Source organism: Saccopteryx leptura, chromosome 6 (genome assembly GCF_036850995.1).
Source record: "Saccopteryx leptura isolate mSacLep1 chromosome 6, mSacLep1_pri_phased_curated, whole genome shotgun sequence".
NCBI lineage: Eukaryota > Metazoa > Chordata > Mammalia > Chiroptera > Emballonuridae > Saccopteryx > Saccopteryx leptura.
Window position 1 is genome coordinate 177,862,015 of NC_089508.1, and position 21,988 is coordinate 177,884,002.

Below are 21,988 nucleotides of genomic sequence, written 5' to 3' on the forward strand. Positions count from 1 at the left end.
TTCTGGATGCCCATAGGCCTTGGTGGTTTGTATGGGAGCCCTTCCACTCCCCTCTAGCACAGGTAGTGCTGCTGTTATGACCTGGGAGCAGGTGAGAGGCGTAAAAGAAGCTGTCCCAACATAAGCCAGCCTCATGATACTAAGGAGTTCGTTTTCAGAGTGGTACTCTGGTGGCAATAAGATTGGGGGAGGGGAGGAGTGTTCTCTGGCTGGTAAAAAGCAGCAGAATGAAAGCTGCTTCCTAAATGTGGCAGGAATGTGCTTGGAACATTGCAGCATGAGAAGAGGCAGCGAGGCAGTGAGGCAGCCACCACTAGGAAATTCTTTTCCTTTCATGGTCATAGAAAAAGAGCTCTCACAACACAAAAGTGTATGAACACTAATCAATATCAACTTTATAAAAACACAGGTTCCTATGGACAACGCATAAGAGGAATGAAAACAATGTGGGGGGCACATCTGTTTAAATTTTTTTTTTGAAAGAGAAGAACAGTACTTGTACATAAAACATCTCTTGACTTGCTAGGGAAGTATCTCATGGCTGGGCTGATTTAATTCTGCTGAGGATCAGCTTCTACTCCCTGGCTCAGCAACCTGTGTGTCCTATCAGTGCCCTGCCTGCACAGATAAAAGCTTTCTGAGAAGGCAACTCTGGAAGGGGCCAGAAGGGAAGTGTCAGGTTGCTCTCTGCCCCTCGGCCGGGGGCAGAACGAGCTGTCTCAGACCAAGCCTAGGAGTGCCAGCTCTGCGCACAAACTACTTTCTATTTTCAACTGATGATTTCCTTTCTTTCTTTATAATATATCTCTAACTTTCAAGATCTTCATTTTTATTTTCTTCTAAAACAGTACCCTAGCATTCTGTGAAAAATACGCTGGGAGATACTAACAGGTGTCATGTGAGAAAGGGATTCCATGGTGAGATTTGGGAAATGTTACGGAAAAACAAAGGCAACTTTATTACTGCAACCCTTCTCAGAGACTTTACTATTCTAATGTGCATTTTCAGTCTCCAAGGATAGACAACAGTAAACATTTCTAAAACTTTGGGGACAATACACTTTTTCCCAAGCTTTCTTTCTGTAAGTGTCCCAAGAAATCCACTTTGGTATATATACTACTTTTAAAAATTAACCTCTTTTTTCAAAAATTGAAAAGGGCCAGTTTATACCTTTCATCTCACAATTATTGCTTTTAGTATACACAGTGGAGCAAAAGTAGGTTTGCAGTTCATATGGAAAATAAAACAATAATTAATAAATAATACAACAGGAATAAACTGTTTCATGTACTTAAGAGTTTTTCTAGTTTCAAAACTGTAAACCTACTTTTGCCCACCTTGGTTTTCTTTTTTTTTACCTAATAAATAGCTTTTCCTTTTAATCTTTTTATTTTTATGTCTTCAAATTCTTATCTGTTGGCTGGCTTTCAGTTTTTTATCTTTCTTTACATCTCAGTTATTTTTATCATATTAAAAAAATTGATCTTTACCATTGATCTTAGTTTTCTATTCTTAGGTCTCATGCTCTATTCTTTTTGTTCCCCTTTCCATTGGGTTTAAACAACTTTTTTTTTTTTTTTTTATAGAAGCTGGAAACGGGGAGAGACAGACAGACTCCTGCATGCGCCCGACCGGGATCCACCCGGCACGCCCACCAGGGGGCGATGCTCTGCCCCTCCCGGGCGTTGCTCTGCTGCGACCAGAGCCACTCTAGTGCCTGGGGCAGAGGCCAAGGAGCCATCCCCAGCGCCCGGGCCATCTTTGCTCCAATGGAGCCTCAGCTGCGGGAGGGGAAGAGAGAGACAGAGAGGAAGGAGGGGGTGGGGGGTGGAGAAGCAAATGGGCGCTTCTCCTGTGTGCCCTGGCCGGGAATCGAACCCGGGTCCCCCGCACGCCAGGCCGACGCTCTACCACTGAGCCAACCGGCCAGGGCCGGGTTTAAACAACTTTTAAATTTTATTCCAATCCCTTCAAAGTTCTCACTTTATTTTTAGCTTTTTTTGATGGAGAGAGAGGAACGGGGGGGGGGGGCAGAGTAGGAGGGAGGAAGAGAGAGAGAAAGAAAGGGAGAAAGAGGCATCAACTCGTTCCACTCAGTTGTGCCACTGATCGCTTCTCATGTGTGCCCTGAGTGAGGCTGAAACTGGTGCCTCAGGGGTCGAGCTCTGAGCTGGGCTCGAACTGGCAAAACTGTGAGGGAACCAGTGACTTCAGCACGCACTCCAGGATGATGCTCTAGCTTTACGTTTTAATTTCTTTGTCCTAATTTAATAAACCTATGTTAAACATCTTTCTCTTTTTTCTACTACTTTGTGGTATTTTATAATGCAAAGCTGAAGAGAGTAACAGGGCAAAGAGCTCAGGCAGAAATAAACGGCCTCTCCACAGGGCCCCTCACTCACACACTGCTTTTCTGGGCCCCCTCATACTGAGTTAACATTTTACACAAAGATCAATTAAACATGTATTGTACACTCAATAAAACATCATCTGCACATTGCATCATGCACCCAGAGCCCCAAGCAAAGTCTCTTCCTGCCCTGATGTTCTCCTCCTTTGCCCACCTCCAGCCCACCATCCTTGCCCTCTGGCTATCACCACAATGTTGAATGTGTCTGTGTGTTTTATATCTGGCCTCAACCTACTTAACTAGCCTGTTCTCCCACTTACTTCTGTTTCATTTCCTTTATGGGATCACGGAACTGTATTACTAGCTGAAACCGAGACATGTCCTTTACTTTCTTACCTCAGTGCCTGTTCACTCCTGGAATCCCCAACTCTCCTTTCACTTAAAATCAAACCTAGTTTTTAACAGACACAGAAACGAAGCCCTCTTGATTCTTTCCAACCCATACTCGCCCATTCCTACGATGAAATCTAACATTACATTTAGAACTCTTTTGAATTATTCTGCCTTGTGTAATAGCTGTTTGAATTTATCTTAATTCCCTCAATATAGTGTGAGTTTTTAAAAAGCAAGTAGAGGCCCTGGCCGGTTGGTTCAGTGGTAGAGCGTCGGCCTGGCGTGCAGAAGTCCCGGGCCAGGGCACTCAGGAGAGGCGCCCATCTGCTTCTCCACCCCTCCCCCTCTCCTTCCTCTCTGTCTCTCTCTTCTCCTCCCCCAGCGAGGCTCCATTGGAGCAAAGACAGCCCGGGCGCTGGGGATGGCTCCATGGCCTTCTGCCTCAGGCGCTAGAGTGGCTCTGGTCACAACAGAGCAACGCCCGGAGGGGCAGAGCATCGCCCCCTGGTGGGCGTGCCGGGTGGATCCCAGTCAGGTGCATGCGGGAGTCTGTCTGACTGCCTCCCCGTTTCCAGCTTCAGAGAGAAAAAAAAAAAAAAGCAAGTAGAGCCCTGGCCTGGAAGCTCAGTTGATAAGAGTGTCATCTCCCTATGCCAAGGTTGCAGGTTTGACCCCCCAGTCAGGGCACACACAGGAAGCAACCAGTGAATGCACAACTAAGAGTAACAGCAAATGAATGCTTCTCTCTCCCACTCCCCATCTCTCTAACATCAATCAGTCAATTAAAAATTTTAAAAATATTCATGGCGCTTTTATGGTCACTTATGAACATGTGCAGAACAGTGAAAAGTCTGAGTCGTTCCCCAATCGTTTCCCAGCTGAGTGGGAGCCCAAAGGCACTGCGCTGCCTTCTTTTTCAGTTCTCAGTTGTAAAAAGTGTCCCTCCTCTGGTCTGTTTAGTGCCATGTTTTGCACTGTGCTTTTTGTAGGTGACTTCACCGTTTAATAGTGTTGAAGTGCTGTCTAGAGTTTCTAAGCATAAAGCAGCTGTGATGTGCTCCATAGAGAAAACACCTGTTAGATAAACTATGTTTAAGCATGGGAATCAGCATTTGTAACCATATAGTAACAATTTAGTATCATCAGTGGACACTAAATCTAGCAGGGAGTTTGATTAGGCTTGGTCTCAGAGTATCTCCCCATACTGCTTATCAGCTGCAATGAGAATAGTAAGTAAACAGTGAAAGAACCATATACCTTGACTGAGTGATCAAAGTTAAAATTACTAAGAAAGGACATGCAGACACTGTTTTCCTACTGAAAAGGACACATATTACTTAATGTAATATTCCAGCTCAAAATACATAAACTGAGGAAACATCTGTTAACCTAAATTGCGAATATTCCATAAAATAAATGGCCTATAATCTTTAAAGATACCAGTGTTATAAAAGATTTAAAAAAAAAAAAAAAGGTTAAGGGCCCTGGCTGGTTGGCTCAGTGGTAGAGCATCGGCATGGCGTGCAGAAGTCCCGGGTTCGATTCCCGGCCAGGGCACACAGGAGAAGCACCCATCTGCTTCTCCACCCCTCCCCCTCTCCTTCCTCTCTGTCTCTCTCTTCCCCTCCCGCAGCCCAGCCGAGGCTCCATTGGAGCAAAGATGGCCCGGGCGCTGGGGATGGCTCCTTGGCCTCTGCCCCAGGCGCTAGAGTGGCTCTGGTCGTGGCAGAGCGACGCCCCCGGAGGGGCAGATCATCACCCCCTGGTGGGCGTGCCGGGTGGATCCCGGTCGGGCGGATCCCGGTCGGGCGCATGTGGGAGTCTGTCTGTCTCTCCCCGGTTCTAGCTTCGGAAAAATACCCAAAAAAATAATAATAAGGTTAAGGAACTCTGCATTAAGGAGGCTAAAGAATCATGACAATTAAATACATGACCCCGGACAAAATCCAGTACTGGAATGGGACCAGAATACGGACTACAGAGAGATAAAATCATTGTTTCAATGCTAATATGTGCTGAATCGGACAACCATCCTTGGCTATGTGAAGGGAATAATCCTTGCTCTTAGTTAAGTGCACAAAGAAGTCTTGAGGCAAAGGCAGTATGTAATCATCTTTTAGTGGTTCAGGAAGTAAGAGTGTGTGTGTGTAGACAAAGATCAAGAACAGAGGAGGAAAAAAGAGAATGACAAATATGGCACAATCTTAATAATTGGTGAATCTAGATAAAGGCTATACAATCATTCTCTACTATTCTTAAAACTTTAATTTCAAATAAAAAGTTATTAATCTCACAGCATAATGAGATAGACTCAATAGCATTGAATTCAGTACTTTAAAGTGATTAATGTTGTTATGTGACTCTTACCTCAGCAAAAAAAAAAAAAAAAATCTGCTTAAGAAACACATGTAATTTGGAACAAAGTCAAACTTCATGAAAAGGACTGGCTGGTTTATTTCCTTTTCACTTTGAACTGTCATTTTCTTGATTATACAATTTGGAAAACATTTATTTTAATGTCAAACTAAGCAATAACTAGCTTTCTGAAGTGTAATCATTCCTCCATTAAAGCATCAAAGAGTTTAGATGCAGAGTGAACATTATGCTTTTTAAATACAGAATGCATAAATAAGTTTTAATGTAAAGGAAGTTTATCAGAGTTAAAACAATTATGAAATGTAGGCTTACCCAATTTCTATACTTAGTGTCATGTTATTTCATAATTAGTAATAAAGCAGTCCCCTTTTATCAACACAGCTGTGTGGAAACACAATGTCTTCACTTTCTGTGTTTTCAGTTTACCTGTGGTCAATCATGCTCCAAAAATACTAAGTGGAAAATTCCAGAAATAAACATTTCATAAGTTTTAAATTGCACAGTTCTGAGAAGCATGATGAAATCTTGTGCCATCCAGTTCTGTCCAGCCTAGGATATGCATCCTCCCCTTTGTCCAGCATCTCCACACATTATATACATTTCTCACCTGTTAGTCACTTAGTAGTTGTCTTGGTTATTGGATGGACTGTCTTGGGTATCACAGTGCTTGTGTTCAAGTAACCCTATAGTAGCCCAATGCTATGTCACAATGCCTACCTCATTCATCTTACTCCATCTCATCATGTAGGCAAGAAAAAGGTGAACAGAACACAGTAAGATACTCTGTACTGTATTTTTAAAATTTTTCTGAAGTGAGAAGTGGGGAGGAAGAGAGACAGACTCCCACATGCGCCCGACCAGGATCCAACTGGAATGCCCACTAGGGGGCGATGCTCTGCCCATCTGGGTCATTGCTCCGTTGCAACAGGAGCCATTCTAGTGCCTGAGGTGGAGGCCATGGAGCCATCCTCCACGCCTGGGCCAACTTTGGCCCAATGGAACCTTGCCTGCATGAAGGAAAGAGAGAGATAGAGAGAAAATAGAGGGGGAAGGGTGGAGAAGCAGATGGGTGCTTCTCCTGTGTGCCCTGACCAGGAATTGAACCTAGGACATCCACATGCTGGGCCAATGCTCTACCACTGAGCCAAATGGCCACAGCTTCCATACTGTATTTTGTACATAGTAGAAGGGTTGGGTACTATCCATGGTTTCAGGCATGAACTGAGGGTCTTGGAACATATACCACACAGACAAGGGAAGACTACTGGATAAATTATGCAAATCTTATTATTTTGGGACACCAACAACAATATCCCCCCCCCCCCCAAATCATGTTCACATGTCAAGCAGTCCTAAGTATTTATTAGTCAAAAATCATAAAGGTTAACCATTTTACTTAACCAATAAACAGGCCAAAAATATTCTCAATGAAACTCTTAGGATGGTTCTAGTTACAAAGTTTTCATGTAACACAGTATTTAATGACAAGTTAAGAAAAGCTAGCAAAATGTCATATTTAGATACAAAAAGTAACAGTTTATCTATGATGCTACATAACTAGGACACCAATTTCCACTTGCCAGAAAAACGTTTTGCCAAATATTTAGTGTAAAATATTTAAAAGTTGTTTTGCAAATTTAGTCATTACAAATTCAACTGTATATCCTGTGGTACACATCATCAATTTAAGTGCAAGTACTCAAATTCAATTCCTAATAAATTTTAAAAGCCTAAGTTTCCAGTATATATATATATATATATATACATTTATTTATTTTTTACTACAGAGACAGAGAGAGAGTCAGAGAAAGGGATAGGTAGGGACAGACAGGAACAGAGAGAGATAAGCAGCATCAATCATCAGTTTTTCGTTGCAACACCTTAGTTGTTCATTGATTGCTTTCTCATATGTGCCTTGACCGCGGGCCTTCAGCAGATCCAGTAACTCCTTGCTCAAGCCAGTGACCTTGGGTCCAAGCTGGTGAGCTTTGCTCAAACCAGATGAGCCCGCGCTCAATCAAGCAGGTGACCTTGGGGTCTCGAACCCGGGTCCTCTGCCTCCCAGTCCCGCCTGGTCAGGCTATATTTTTTTTAAGTATGGGAATATTATTCCTATTCATCAACCCCAAACACTTGAACTCTGTAGTTAAAATAGTTTCAGACTCACATTGTTTTATGTGTAAGTTTAACTGTGAAACAATCTTTCCTATTGCTGACAGTTGCTTAAGGCTACTTGCACAGCTTATTTACTTTTCTTAGTAAATCCGTTTTTGTTTTTTTTTAAAAAAGAAAGGACAGTATGATGTTTTTTTTTGTCAAGAAGTATCCTATGTTAAGCTGGCTCCACAAGCAGATCAAATGTCCAAGGGACAAGCAGATCAAATAGCCACAGTATTAAAAAATGAGTATGGCATAACAGTTTACCTACATTATAGATCCCCATTCCAGTTTTTACAAGTATGATAAAAATACACTAAAATTAGAACTAATCTAAGGAATAATAGTCTGTTCATCTATATCTTTTAATTTAGGTTTATAACTTTTTAAAGCTATCTCACAATGACAAAACTAAATAACCAAAACAAAAGCAAAGAGCAATAATCTGTTGAGAACAAAATGGCAAACATTTTCACATTATTTCTCTTAACAGCCTTGGAGGGCAGACCTCATCCCTATTTATACAGCAGAAGTGGACTAAGTCTACTTATATCTCCTCCCCTCCAATTTCCCCTCCCTCCCCTTTATTTAAAAATAAAATTGAAACCCTCAGAAATTTGCTCAGCTTGGGCATACTCACGGCAAATTACCTTTTTAAATATGACACTCTATTTAAATTACCCTATTAAGATAGTTTTATTAAATGCATTATTAAATGACTCCTTCAAGGAAAAAAATCTGAAAGTACTGAAATTAGCTGACCTTAAAAAAAAAGCATAAAACCCTTCTAAGAGAATAAAACGACACATCCTGAAAATTAGATCTTTGTAAAATAAATACTTGATTTTACAGTTTGATTATATCACTTGTAGATTTTCCAATTTCTGATTAAATTTAGATGCATAGCCAAATATCAAACACTTAACTGAAAGTATGTTAACAAAAAATTCTATCACCAGAATGATAAAAATGGGAAATCCTGTGCTTTAACAGTGATATGTTTTTAAAACTACTTACCTCTTTGTAAACTCAAATACTGGATATTTTTTTTAAATTAAGCCAATATATATATATATATTTTTAATTTTCCACCATTGTTGATTAAATTTAGTTTGTCTTTACAAATCCCAAAAACTAGATTCAACTTTTCGTTTTTTTTTTTTTAATTTTAATTTTATTTTATTTATTCATTTTTAGAGAGGAGAGACAGAGAGGGAGAGAGAGGAGGGAGAGACAGAGAGAGAGAAGGGGGGAGGAGCTGGAAGCATCAACTCCCATATGTGCCTTGACCAGGCAAGCCCAGGGTTTCGAACCGGCGACCTCAGACCTCAGTATTTTCAGGTCAACGCTTTATCCACTGCACCACCACAGGTCAGGCCAACTTTTCTTTTTTTTAAGTGAGAGTAGGGGAGATAGACAGACTCCTGCATGCGCCCTGACCAGGATCCACCTGGCAACCCCCATCTGGGGCCGCTGGCAACCAAGCTATTTTTAGCACCAGAGGCAGAGGCTTGATGGAGCCATCCTCAGGGCCGGTCGGGTCGTGCCTCAATCAGTCAAGCCACGGCTGCAAGAAGGGAAAGGAGAGAGAGAGGAGGGGGAGGGAGGGAGAAGCAGATGGTTGCCTGTCCTGTGTGCCCTGGCCGAGAATCAAACCCCAGACTTCCACATGCCGGGTTGAAGCTCTACTACTGAGCCAACTGGCCAGGGCCTAGATTCAACTTTTATGACATGAAAAAATCACTTCCAGAACCTCACCCTAAAATTTCAAAACCTTTATAATTTATTTCCCCTCAAGCTCTTACACACACATGCACCTCACTTCAAATCATTTAATTTGAGCTATCTGGTGTAGAAGAGGGACCTCCTTCTGCAACAGAAGAGCTTCTCAGTACTCACTGATGCTACCCTGTTGCTCGGAACCATTTGGGAACAGGTTATTATCAGTAAGTACACATCATTTGACCATTTTAGATTTTTCACTCCATGTTTGATACTTTACTTGGCCTCACCTTCCTTTCAGCAAGTATATACATTTTTTAAATCTCAGAATCTAACTCCTTCATGAAGCTTTTGCTCAGTCTTAATTCTTTCCATTCTCTAAATTTCTATAGTATTTTCACCCTTCACCCCAAATTCAGATATCAAACCATCTTGTAGCATTCTCTCTTGTTCACGCACTTTTCCTGTGCTTGATAGCATCAAAGGCTGCCATCAGAACCATGAGGTCTGTCTCTCACCCTGCAGTCCTCCACAAGGCTCATGGTGGGTATTCAATAAGCACTCACTGAAGGGTCCTTCTAAGGTATGGCCAAGATTAGCAAGGATGTCAGTAATGTATTTTCAGTTACTATATTAACATTTTAGTATTTACAATCTATGCCAGAAATATACTGCTCAGATAGGTATATAACAGACTGAGGAAAATTATTCCTAAATGATCCAGTTTAAATGTAAGTGAAATTGGGGAAAGTTATATATAAATCACAAATATGACATAGCATTACAAGCACAGCAAACTAACCACTATATAAAGAACAGGACTATATAAAACTTATTAGAGTTGTGAAAGCTGGTTACAAAGGGCTCCTAATTCTGAAGTATATAATGCTCATGGATGTCACATTTTTTAGGATTAATTACAGGAGTACCTTTGTTACAATAGCTAACATTTTCTTTATTACCTACAGAAACATATTTCCTCTTTGTTGAGGATTTCCAACTTAGAAATATTGTTCACAATACTGCAAGAGGCCAGAAAACCTTTCTTTCATGCCAGATACATAAAAAGGGAAAGAAGAATAAACATTCTCAATGAATTTGGTTCAGAAACTTAAGTATCATAATTTTTTCCCAAGTAATTTTTAACTCATAGAAAGTATGCACTAGATAGTCACCTTTAATATAGTGAAATAAATTTATTTTTTTGTTTAAATAATGTCCTTTAAAAGTCAGCAAAACCTGTGAATATATGTTCTGAAAGCAGATCATCTAAATTTAAGTCTAGGTTCTTCTCTAGATGAATTACTTTGGGCAAGTTCTTGGACTTCTCTGTGGCCCATTTCCTCATTAATAAATTGAAGATAATAACATTATCACCACTGTTCTTGGCACATGGTAAATGCTTGATAATGATTAGCTTTTATTAGAAATATACTGTTCACAAAAATTAGGAGATATTTCAAAGTGAATATGAAGCTATAAAATATCCCCTAATTTTTGTGAGCAGTATATCTGGATTTAAGACTTCGTTAGCAATATAAATCAACTTACCAAATTTAACATACTCCCTCAAAAATATTTATTGAGCACTTACTATATATCACATACTATTCCAGGAGGTAATAATACAGCAGTAACAAAACCAAGTTCCCGCCCTCTACAAGCTTACTCCCAGGGCAGCAGATGATGTAAATCCAGGAAGCCAGGGAGAGTGAAGAGTGTGCCTGCTGTTTTCCACAGGCACCAGCACTGGAAGAAGGAGGGAGGAGGGTGGCAGATGTGGGCAGGGGGGCAGCAGAGAGCCAGATCATGTACAAGCTGCTAAGCAGGGAGATGAGAAGAAACTGGGAATGTTCTGAGCAGATCTGACATTTTTAAAGAATCACTCTTGCTGCTGTGTGGAGAGCAGATTATAAGGTTAAAATTTTTATTTAGCTTCATGAGAAATGACTCATACCTCAAAAGCCCATTCAGTGCCAAACTTAGAACTATAAGCTGAACACGTCAAACTAAGGATATTATTTTTTAACCATGTGGTTTCACTGCAAATAAAAGTTTTAATCATACAACTTTGTCACTTTAAAAAACGACAACTGAAGAATGAATATGGGAAAAGTAGGAAAAAATCTCAGTATGTTTATTTGTATAGTTCTTTAATGATCTGCTAAAGATGCATGAGAAAAAAATGGGAAAGAAAACAAGAAATTGAATTTCCAATGCACGTCATTTTTCCTACTATAAAAATATATATAAGGCTCCCTGGACAAGAATTTTTGAGTGAAACATTTTAAAAGCATTCATACACATTTACCACATAGGGGTGAGTTTGTATGGAAGATATAAAAAATTATTTATATTAGCACTAAATACTCTCCTAAGAATTTAGAAACTAAACAAAACTCATGCCAAAAGACGACATTCTAAAATAATTGGCAAATTAGACATTTTTGAAATATAAACAGGCCTGCTATTGCTGCACAGTAACAAAATCACTCATATTTAATAATTCACTAGATCTATCTATCCACAAGTCATAAGTAGCTATAAATTGGTTCCAACATGGGAATATGCTATGTTCTTTTACCTGTATTTAATTTTCAAGCTAAGGGCTCTGGTGAGCCAAACGCATTTCTTGCCGGCTGGAGAGACTGGGTGAATAACTGGAAAGCCCTATCTGGAATGTGTTTTTCGTGCATGCACTGCTCATCTCTGTCAGAGATCATGAATTTGACATCATGTTTTAGAGGGTTCTTTCTTGATATTGTTCAGTCTCTTTAAGGATAAACTGTCAACTTCAATTTCCCTTCAAAAAATAAATCTTTTTCCATTTAAAAAATGTTTATTTAGCAGTATGAAAATACAAGACAAACTGAACAAAAATGAGCAGATGGAGCAATATGTCTTTCCAAAGACTTTATTTCTCAACATGTCTTTCAAAAGATTATTTTTCTGTAATATGCATTATAATATTAAAGTATTTACAATTTGGTGAACACAGCGACAGGGCACACACAATAGAAATATTTATATGAGTTTTCCTACACGTATGTTAAGATATCTATGTACTTAGGTAAAGAGTTTGAGGAGAGAGTACTCACTAAAAATAATCCATGGATTAAGACACAGTTCTTACATACTTCTAGTACTATGCTAAGTGTTTCACATGTATTTAATCCTCACAAGAATTCTGTAAAATAAACATCTCCATGCTACAGATAGGAAAATTTAGAGATACTGTTCCAATGCCCACGGATCACTGTTTCTTAGTAGTGGCCCTACAATTTCAATCTAGTTCTGATCTCTGAATCACAAACCACTTCCCAGATCCACTGAATACCACCTGCCTATGTACAGTAGGAGAGTGTGTGTGGCTAGCAAATTACTATTAAAATACATATATGGATAAATGCACAATTAGGCTAAACAAGGAAAGCTCATATGAAGTGCACCTTAAAAATAATAAAATAAACAATTAAATATGTTGTCTCGGAATGTTAAGTAATGTCAGTTGAGACCAAAAGAGTTAACTCTGTACATAAGACTTATGTACTCTGAATCTATGAAGTACTTTTGCTCTCCAAAAACTAGAACCTAAATTTGATCAAATTTACAGGAAATATAGAAATTAGAGAAACATTTAAATAACCCACTGGGGGTTCAATTAGCAAAATCCAGACTGAGCAAAATGCAAATAACCATGTTTCTTCAACAAAGAAATTGCAAGGTAGAGTGAAAGTTGAAGTTGAACCTCTAGATTAAGAGAATCAACAGATAAAATCCACTATCCAAAAACATCAAAAAGGAATTATGAAACAATTGAGAAATGAACACTGACTGGACATTTGATCTTAGGTAATCATCATTTTTAAAGATTTTATAATAGTATTGTGGTTATGATTTTTTTTTAAATTACCTTAGAGATTGACATATTTAAATTATATGGTGTCTGGGATTTACTTCAGAATAATATGGAGTGGGGGGTAAGTAGAAGTACAGATAAAGCAAGATTGGCCAAATTGTTGAAACGATTCATGTGTATATAGGTAGTCCCTCCATTTTTTTTTATTATATTTGAAATTTTGCATAATAAAAAAAGTATAAATTCCAACTAGATATAAAGTCTAGATATAAATATAAAAGACAAAACAATAAAATGTCTTCAAGATTATAAAAAGTTATGAAGCTGCCTATACTCTTCTTAAAGGAGCTATTAAACATTGGAAATAAGAAAATAACATAAGAGCATAGAAAAAGTTTCAACTGTGAAAACTAGGAGTCCTAGTAAGTAGTACTTAAGGGGCCCAAGTACTTTTAGTGGATGTATCAATAAACATGAAAAACTACTTGTAAAATAAAATAAAGGGTTCAGGAAAACATGAGGCAGTTAAGTGCTTTTTAAAAGCATCTTGACTAAATAGATTAATTTAAACTACAGAAAATCACCCCTAAGAAATACTGGCAGGAGATAAATTAAATTCATCTTTCTTTGGAATTAAATTCTTATTATCTACTTCCTTCCAGTTACTAGAAGAGAGGAAGGATAATTAATTTTTGTTTTAGCAGTAACAATTATTTACCACTGGTTCAAAGAAAAGTTGAATGGGAAGACTAGAAAGCTTACATTCAACTTCGCTTTCAAATTCTAAGAAGAAAACTGAACAGAGATTTATTGGCAAGATAGGAAAATTAAGAGAGAAAACAGAAAGAAAAGCTAAACCAATGATTGGTTCAAGGTGTCACATATTTGTAGTGGCTAGTTTCTTTAAGGCAGATATTTTACATTGCAAGTTCAGAAAGTACTGTACTAATCCAATAAATAATAACTATATTTATACAATCTGTTGAAATAATTGAATTAAGTATTTTCTATAAAAGCAAAATGGTCTCTCTCTGGGGTCAGCCTGATTAGAACAGTAGTTTTACAACTCTGTTACATTATCTCACATTTAGGAACTAAAAACATGCATGTAACACCAACAAAAATCAACTTACTAGGGAGGAGGAATACAATTTATGCATGAGAGAATAGCTTAAAATGAACTATCTTAGGACCTTGGCCAGCGCTTTTTCAATCATTATCACGAAAAGAAAGGAGCCACTGATGAAATAGATTCACCATTAATATCACTCTCTGAAATGAAAGAGAAGGATTAGCCTGCCTTGAACAATAAGTAACAGTTTCAATTTACCATTATACCATGTCACCTTGTCTCCAAATTTGGAGAAGAAATGTAACGGAACTACAGCAATTTTCAATTTATATCATGTATAGCAGTGGTCCCCAACCTTTTTTGGGCCACGGACCGGTTTAATACAAAAAATATTTTCACGGACTGGCCTTTAGGGTGGGACGGATAAATGTATCACGTGACCGAGACAAGCGTCAAGAGTGAGTCTTAGACGAATGTAACAGAGGGAATCTGGTCATTTTTTAAAAATAAAACCTCGTTCAGACTTAAATATAAATAAAACAGAAATAATGTAAGTTATTTATTCTTTCTCTTTGAACTGGTACCAAATGGCCCACGGACTGGTACCGGTCCAGGGCCCGGGGATTGGGGACCACTAATGTATAGCATGACAAAATAAAACAGTATCCAATTTTATTACAGTTTCAAATAAAGGGGAGCAAGTCATAGGATGGCAACAGTCAAGCTAGTCCTCCTCGGTGGGAGTGGTGCTACTTATCCTTTCCTGCCACAGCTGCCTTCTGTGCAACTTGAGCACAAGAGGGAGGAAGCTGGTACTCTCAAGCTCTGGCTGACCTATCTATGGCTTTATCTGCTTTTCCTCAGTTCCACAGTGTTCTGCAAGACAGAGTTATTTAACACAAGGAGGTGCCACAATGTTTAGGGGAAAACATTTCCCCACCCCCACAAGTCTTAAGGGTCTCAAAAGCCAGTATTTGAAAAGCAGCGTTATACTTAAGAATGCTACCATACTGCATCGAACAGCAACTCCAGGGAAGACATTTTGAAAAAGTGCATTTTTCTTTCTGAAAATGTACCTCACTAGGTAGGGATATACACTAAATAAAAGTGGTTTTCCTGAGTCATGGGTTGCACTTATTTACTGCATAAAGCATTTAAATATAACATTTATTGATTTTTAAAACTGTCCTTTTGTAGCCAAAACTGTCTCTGGACGATAATGACTTTCTAAAATTTATCTGCTATTATGAAATACTAGTTCCAATTTTTTCCCCAGATGGAAATTCATGTCTCCAAATACCCAGCAAAATTTGAAAAAGTCTTACTCTAGCCCAATCCCTCATTTTACAGAGCAGGGAACCCAGGTCTGGAGATTCATGTGATTCTGCCTCAAATCACGGATATGGCTATCTAAAAGGCAGTGTCAGAATCTGAACCGAAGTCCCCAAAGCCCCAAACGAATGCCCTTTCTATCATATAGGCCCTCATTCTACTAATCTAAACTCTCAGAGCTGTCCTTAATCACTTGTTTCCTCATTTGCAAGTTCCCTGCCCACCTTATCCCCTTGATAATCAGAGCAGCCATTCTAGGGACCCACTGCACCTCCATTTAGGTAAGGTGAACAGTCTAGCTGGACCCAGTTCCACAGGTACTGGTTCTTTAAGATGCTTACATTTCTGGGTCAGAATTTCTCTTGTGCCAGTGAAAGATGGAATTAAATCCTGAGTATTCATCAATACAATAACCTCATTTTCTAATTTTAATATGATGTGTCTGTCACCCTCAAAAGCTTTCAAAAGTCCTTGGTGGCAACATTCGTACAAGATCTTGAATAACTTGGTTCAAGTCTCTATTTTAGTTGGGCAGTACAAAGGTAGAAATTATTATTTTTTATTTTTTTTATTTTTATTTTTCCGAAGCCAGAAACGGGGAGGCGGTCAGACAGACTCCCGCATGCGCCCGACCGGGATCCACCCGGCATGCCCACCAGGGGGCGTTGCTCTGTTGCGACCAGAGCCAGTCTAGCGCCTGAGGCAGAGGCCATGGAGCCATCCTCAGCACCCAGGCCAACTTTGCTCCAATGGAGCCTCGGCTGCGGGAGGGGAAGAGAGAAACAGAGAGGAAGGAGAGGGGGAGGGGTGGAGAAGCAGATGGGTGCTTCTCCAAGTGTGCCCTGGCTGGGAATTGAACCCAGGACTCCTGCACGCCAGGCCGATGCTCTACCACTGAGCAAACCAGCCTGGGCCGGTAGAAATTATTTTTTAATAACAGCTCTTCTATTAGATGACTTGATACCGACTTATGTGGCAAATTTAACCTCAAGCACTAGAAGATTAGCAACATAGGTGATAAAGACAACGAATGAAATGAACACCAGCAGCAGGAATACTGCCTTGATTTATCTCCTGAAAAATGTACAGCCTCTTCAAATTTTTTGAATACCACAAATTTAGTCCTCTGAGATAACAAGGTATTTATTAGTGGTTTTCTTCTGTCCAGCTTAGAAACTTTTGGACTTTTAAAACTATTTAAGATAGTACCCTAGTCTTTATACCATATGTGAAAAACAACCAATGAACCTGGATCTGGAAAAGAAACAAGATTTTATTTTATCTTTGGAAAGCAAAAGCAGAGTAAACAGTAGCAAAATAAGCCCAAAATAAATGCGTGGGGGCTTAATGGTCAAATGAATAGTTGATAAAGGAAAATTATTAAAGCAAATCACTTTTCAAATGCAGGTCTTTTCTTTTAATGAAGTTTATCTCACTCTCAATGCAAAAGAGTTGCTATAGTTATCAAAACTATACTGACCTAAACATACTATATTATCTAGGCTCTTTGTCTTTAATTCTAGCATTCTAAGGCAGGCATCTATCATTATTTTTACACTGCACCTAAGAACACTGGGGCACTCTGAGGTGATTAACCTGTCACGACTATAGTGTTTGAACCAGTTCTTGAAACCTACGCTCCTTAGGTGCTCCACTGCTTTCTTGGTAGCACAGAAAATTTGAAAATTCGGTCAAACTCTAAGGTCCATCTGATGTATTCAAGCCAGTGTGAATTAGTTTTTCTGGTGTTAAGAAAGTCTTAACGGTTTGCCATTTGTACTTCCTAATTTTAGGTGGGATGGGTGGCACACATGAACTGTTTCTGTCACCACACTTATTGCATACTTAAGAAAACCCAAAGAAAGAGATTGGTTAAATTCTTAAACTTTATTTCCTCCCTAGAAGACCTTTCCCACTGTTATATCAGATATAATCAATTTAAGTGTTCAAGTTTCCCTAGCGTAGTAAGATACTAAAGTTACCACTTAAGTCTTAAAAAGGAAGTCAACTACACATAAGTCATTTTACCTGTGAGGGAAGTTAAAAGCAGATGAACAGGATATAGACCTAGGTTGTTTTCTTCTTTAGGGGAAATTTCTTAATGAGTTATTAATTAAACTGAATGAAACAGAGGCCCTCCAAAAATGAAGGTGTAGGAAAAGGAAACAGGAAAAAAATCACAAAGCAAAGGATGAGTCTCGTCTTGGGTAACTTCAGCCTGACCGCGATGGCCACTTGTTACACTAGCACCCACTCCAACACTTCAGGTTCATCAGGAATGAAAAGAAACCCAGTAAGCTAAAGGATCCGTCCCGACCAGACTTAAGGTCTCTGCACCACACCCCGAGGGACACTGCGTCCCCCACCCTCCAGACTCCCCTGCTGCCCAAGAGGCAAATCACACAGCCTGGGGCCAAGACAGTCCTACGCCAAGGCAGCGACCCAGCGCTGGGCAACCCCGCCCCCTTCCCTGGCCAAGGGTTTGTGCCTAGGGGGTGGAGGCTGAACAGTGAGGAGGCCTGGTCCGGGGCGAAGGGAGCCAAGAGGATGTATGAACCGAGGAACAGTCCCTTCCCAGCCTCGCCGATCGGGGCGAGGATCGGGGCCAGGGAGAGAGCCGGCCGCCGCCATGATGGGCTGGCTGGGCCGGGGGGCGTGACGGGGGCCGTCCCTTGCGCGGGGCCAGCTCCCCGAACCCCCTCTCCCCTCCCCCGCGAGGGCCCTGCCACAACTGTCCCCCGATACTCACGCTTTGTCTACCAGCTCCCGCACCTTCCACATGTTCAACATGGTGCCCCGCGCGGGCCGGGCCGCTGCCACCCTCTCCCGCTCCCCACGGACCCGGAACACTTCCGCGCCGGGGCAGATCCAGGCCGGGTCCCCGCTGCCGCCCGACGCCTCGATCTCCCCCAGTCGGCTCCTTCTCTAGCCACGGCCGCGGCGCCGCCAGTGACACGTCGAGACGTGGGGGCAGAGGCGCTGCGTGGAGCGGAAGTGCCCGACGTGCCTCCCGCTGCGCGCGGGGCACGCCGGAACTAGTAGTTCTCTGCGCGCCGCGCGGGCGGTTTAAACCAAGAATTGGTGTGTAAAGTAAGGTTAGCGTGATTTCTCTCCAACTGTCCGTATCCCCCGTCCTTCTCCCCATCTCGCCAATCGACAGCACCAGAAATTGGGGGTGCGACCCAGCAGCCTGTGCGTTAATATATCCTCTACGTTTAAGTTGCAGAACCACTGGTTCAAACATGAAGTATTGCTGTTATTAATAATGATTATAGTGGCCTGACCTGTGGTGGCACAGTGTGTAGCAGGCTTCCCCAAACTACGGCCCGCGGGCCGCATGCGGCCCCCTGAGGCCATTTATCCGGTCCCCCACCACACTTCCAGAAGGGGCACCTCTTTCATTGGTGGTCAGTATGTGGCGGCCCTCCAATGGTCTGAGGGACAGTGAACTGGTCCCCTGTGTAAAAAGTTTGGGGACCCCTGGACCTGGAACGCTGAAGTTGCTGGTTCAAAACTCCGGGCTTACCTGGTCAAGGCACATGTGGGACTTGATGCTTCCTGCCCCCCCCCCCCCCACCCGTCTCTTTCTCTCCCTTCTCTAAAATGAATAAATAAAATCTTTTAAAAAAACGATCATAGGGAAGTGTGAGTGGTATATGTATTCCTCACTGACAGGGCAGCACTGTATTCGGTTCCAAGTGTCCGAATAGTTTCCATCTCGGTAGATTGAAAAGGTTGTATTCTAAAACCATTCCATTCTAATTCTGAGATGTGGTGATTTCATTTTTAGACAGCTACCTCTGATATTCTTGTTAGATCCATTATTATAAAGCTTAGAAACTCAGTTTACACTCATGGCAAACGGTAGAAAGACAGCACTATGACATGCTTGAGAACTTGGCAGGTTTATATTCTTAAGCACAACTGTACACACTGGATTCAGTGTTTTATTGCAATGCATTTCATTTTTCACTTCCTCATTTTTGACAATGTTCATCTTAATTATTTATTTTTACTCAACCATTGATTTTACAGAGACAGACAGAGGAAAGGAGAAAGAGAGAGAAGCATTTGTTTGTTGTTTCACTTAGCTGTGCATTCATTGATTGTATATGGCCTGACCAGGTATTGAACCTGCAACCTTGGTGTTTCAGAAGAACGCACTAACTGACTGAGCTAACTGGCCAGGGCAACGGTGTTCATCTCAAAGCTGTAAACAATCTTAAAAAGTTCATTTGGTCCAATTGCTTAATTTTTACAGTTCTTTTCATTCTACAAATACTTATTAAGCATCTTCTATGTTCCAGGAGTGAGGAATACAGCCTGGGATAAGACAGAGAAGGCCCCGTCTCTCTTGTTTCTTAAAGGTCTTTGGAGGAAACAAAATAATCAAGGAAAGATTTCAGACAAATCAGATAGAAAGTGCTTGAAAAAGACAGGTGATAATGTTACAGAGAATGACTTTAGAGGAAAATAACATTAGGGTATATTTAGTGCATCGTTGAGAACATTATATTTAAGCTGAAATTTGAATGACAGAAAGGAACTGGCCATTAAAAAAAAAAAAGATATGCAATGAAAGAATTCCTAGTGAAAGGAACAAAGTCTGATTCACAAAGGAGAAGTGAAGTGCTGCATCAGAAAGCTAGGTAACAAGGATCCCAAATCAAGAACCCAGAACCTCTGACCCCTGGTTCCTCAGGTCAAGTCCCCTGTTCTTGTTGCATCCACTTAATTCCTGAAAGCTGCTTTGAAAAGGGTTTCAATAAGGCTTTGGGATAAAGGCCTGAGAGAAAAGCAAGTTGAAAGAATTTCCAGACAGAAAAGCACGAAAAGCAGAAATCTGGACAAAGCTATCTCAGAGCTTTGTCAAGGTAGGACTGCTTGACAAAGGCAGACTTGAAGTGAGTTGGAGAGGTGGGTGGGAGGGGCAGGTAAAGATGAGCCGAGATAAGGAAAGAAACTGGACTTTCAGATGAAAAGTTTGTGTTTCCTGTTCAAAGGACCGACAAGCCCAAGATTCAAAGGATAGAATGTGGCAGGAGGAGATAAGAGAGACTACTTTGCATAAATAAGAGCTCAGCAAGTTAACTTACAAACAAACGGGTCCAGAGTGCACCAGCAGAATGGGCAGGGCTTAAAAATAACCACCTTCCCAGCTCTGGGCCTATTTGCTCGTTCTTAGCAATTCACAGTCAGCAACACCAGATTTACCCAGAGAGTACAGTGTTCATTGTCTACTTTGCTTGCCCATCACCAAGTTTGGAAGTGTCTAGACCTGTGGTGTTTTCACAGTTGTCCAGGGTCATCTAGCATGTAACACCAAAAAACCTGTCTGTCCACCTTTGATTCAAGAAAGCTCCTAAAGGACTCAGAAGAAACAAAGAAAGATTGTTAAAAAGTGGTCACAAAGACTTAATCACTTGCATGTCAGCAAAGTGTTCCATTTTTTAAAACTTTTTATCTTGTAAGTTTGGGAGCAGTTTCTGTAGTAACTTCCCTGTGGCAATTTAAATGTGTCCGAGGTAGAAAAATAAGTGAGAAAAGGTCTCCCCCATCCTTCTCCAGGAAAACATACAGTATTTTCCAGTATATGAGCTGACACTTTGAGTGAGGCCAACCTACACAAGTTTTGGCTGCACCAGCTGTGTTATTTATATACGAGGGGCAGTTACAGACACTGACTGTGGATCTCATGTGGTTGGCCCCTTCGTGTTGCCTTCGGAGGAGTGTAACTCGTGGTGCACAGGTGTGGCAGCCCTGGGGAGGCACCAGCCAAATCTGTCTTTGAGAGAACCAGTGTGAGGGGTGTGGATGGCCAACAGGTTCCAGCAGCCACTCCTTGGGGATCAGCCACAGCGCTAACGCCGAGGCCGTGCTCACACTGGGCTACTCCCAGGCAACGAGCAGGCAAGATGTGCTGGGGCTGGGCCGTTTCTGCCCAAGGCCGGGCTCATCTATTAGGCAAGCAGTGCCCTGGTCTGCCCATCAACCTGCCCAGATTGCCGCAGAGCGCCCCTTCAGTCAGAGGCACCCCCCCCCCCACTCGTCCTGCCTTCCCTCTCTCCCTTGACAGGTGTCGGAGTTCCTTGTGCTCTGAGGCTCTCCCCACCTAGTCCTGTCGCCTTTCCCCACATTCCTTCATAGGTGTTTCCCTCAGTAAATCTCTCGCACTTCCAAGTCGGTCTTGGCTTCTGCTTCCTGCAGTACCCACGCCGGCACAGCAGGCAAGCAGTTGTACCTTGGTTTCAGTACTCAGCTAAATGATTCTTGTGTTTTTTTTATCACACTTGACTGCTCCTCTTGCTAACCTAAAAATAAAAAGGGCTTTTCAAAGTGAAAGGCAAACAAGTGTTTATTTGAGATCAAAGAATAGCTAGTTGGGAATCATTTATTCAGGCAGAAGTCCAAATAATGTTCTGATTAGGAGACAAAGGGACTGAGTATTTATAAGAAGGGTAAAGGGAACAATTATATCAATAGAAGGAAGCCATTTCTACGGGTGCACATAAGAGAACAGCAATGTTAATTCTAAACATTGTTTTAAATTTTCAGCCCAGTAGTCACAATAACTGCTTTCCTGTTAGCTTGGCAAGTGGTTCTTTGGGAAACAAGGTTGCTTAGGCCCAGCTCAAAGGTTTTTTTTGCCCTGTTTTTAGCATTCCAGGGTTTGAGATGTAACACGTGCCAGGCAGTTCCCCCAGCATGGCAGCTCTGGCTCCATTTA

The 21,988-nt window shown here is 41.1% G+C and overlaps 1 protein-coding gene across 3 annotated transcripts in view; it reads right to left on the reverse strand.

Annotated features, from left to right (window-relative positions):
• Positions 1–18,227, reverse strand: part of CLINT1 (clathrin interactor 1) — a 58,271-nt gene extending 40,044 nt beyond the window's left edge. For all 3 annotated transcript variants that reach the window (XM_066341512.1, XM_066341511.1, XM_066341510.1), the window contains exon 1: positions 18,011–18,227. In XM_066341512.1, the coding sequence (XP_066197609.1) occupies positions 18,011–18,051 (41 nt within the window). In that variant the 5' untranslated portion in view covers positions 18,052–18,227. The remainder of the gene's footprint in view (positions 1–18,010) is intronic.
• Positions 18,228–21,988: the final 3,761 nt, after the last annotated feature.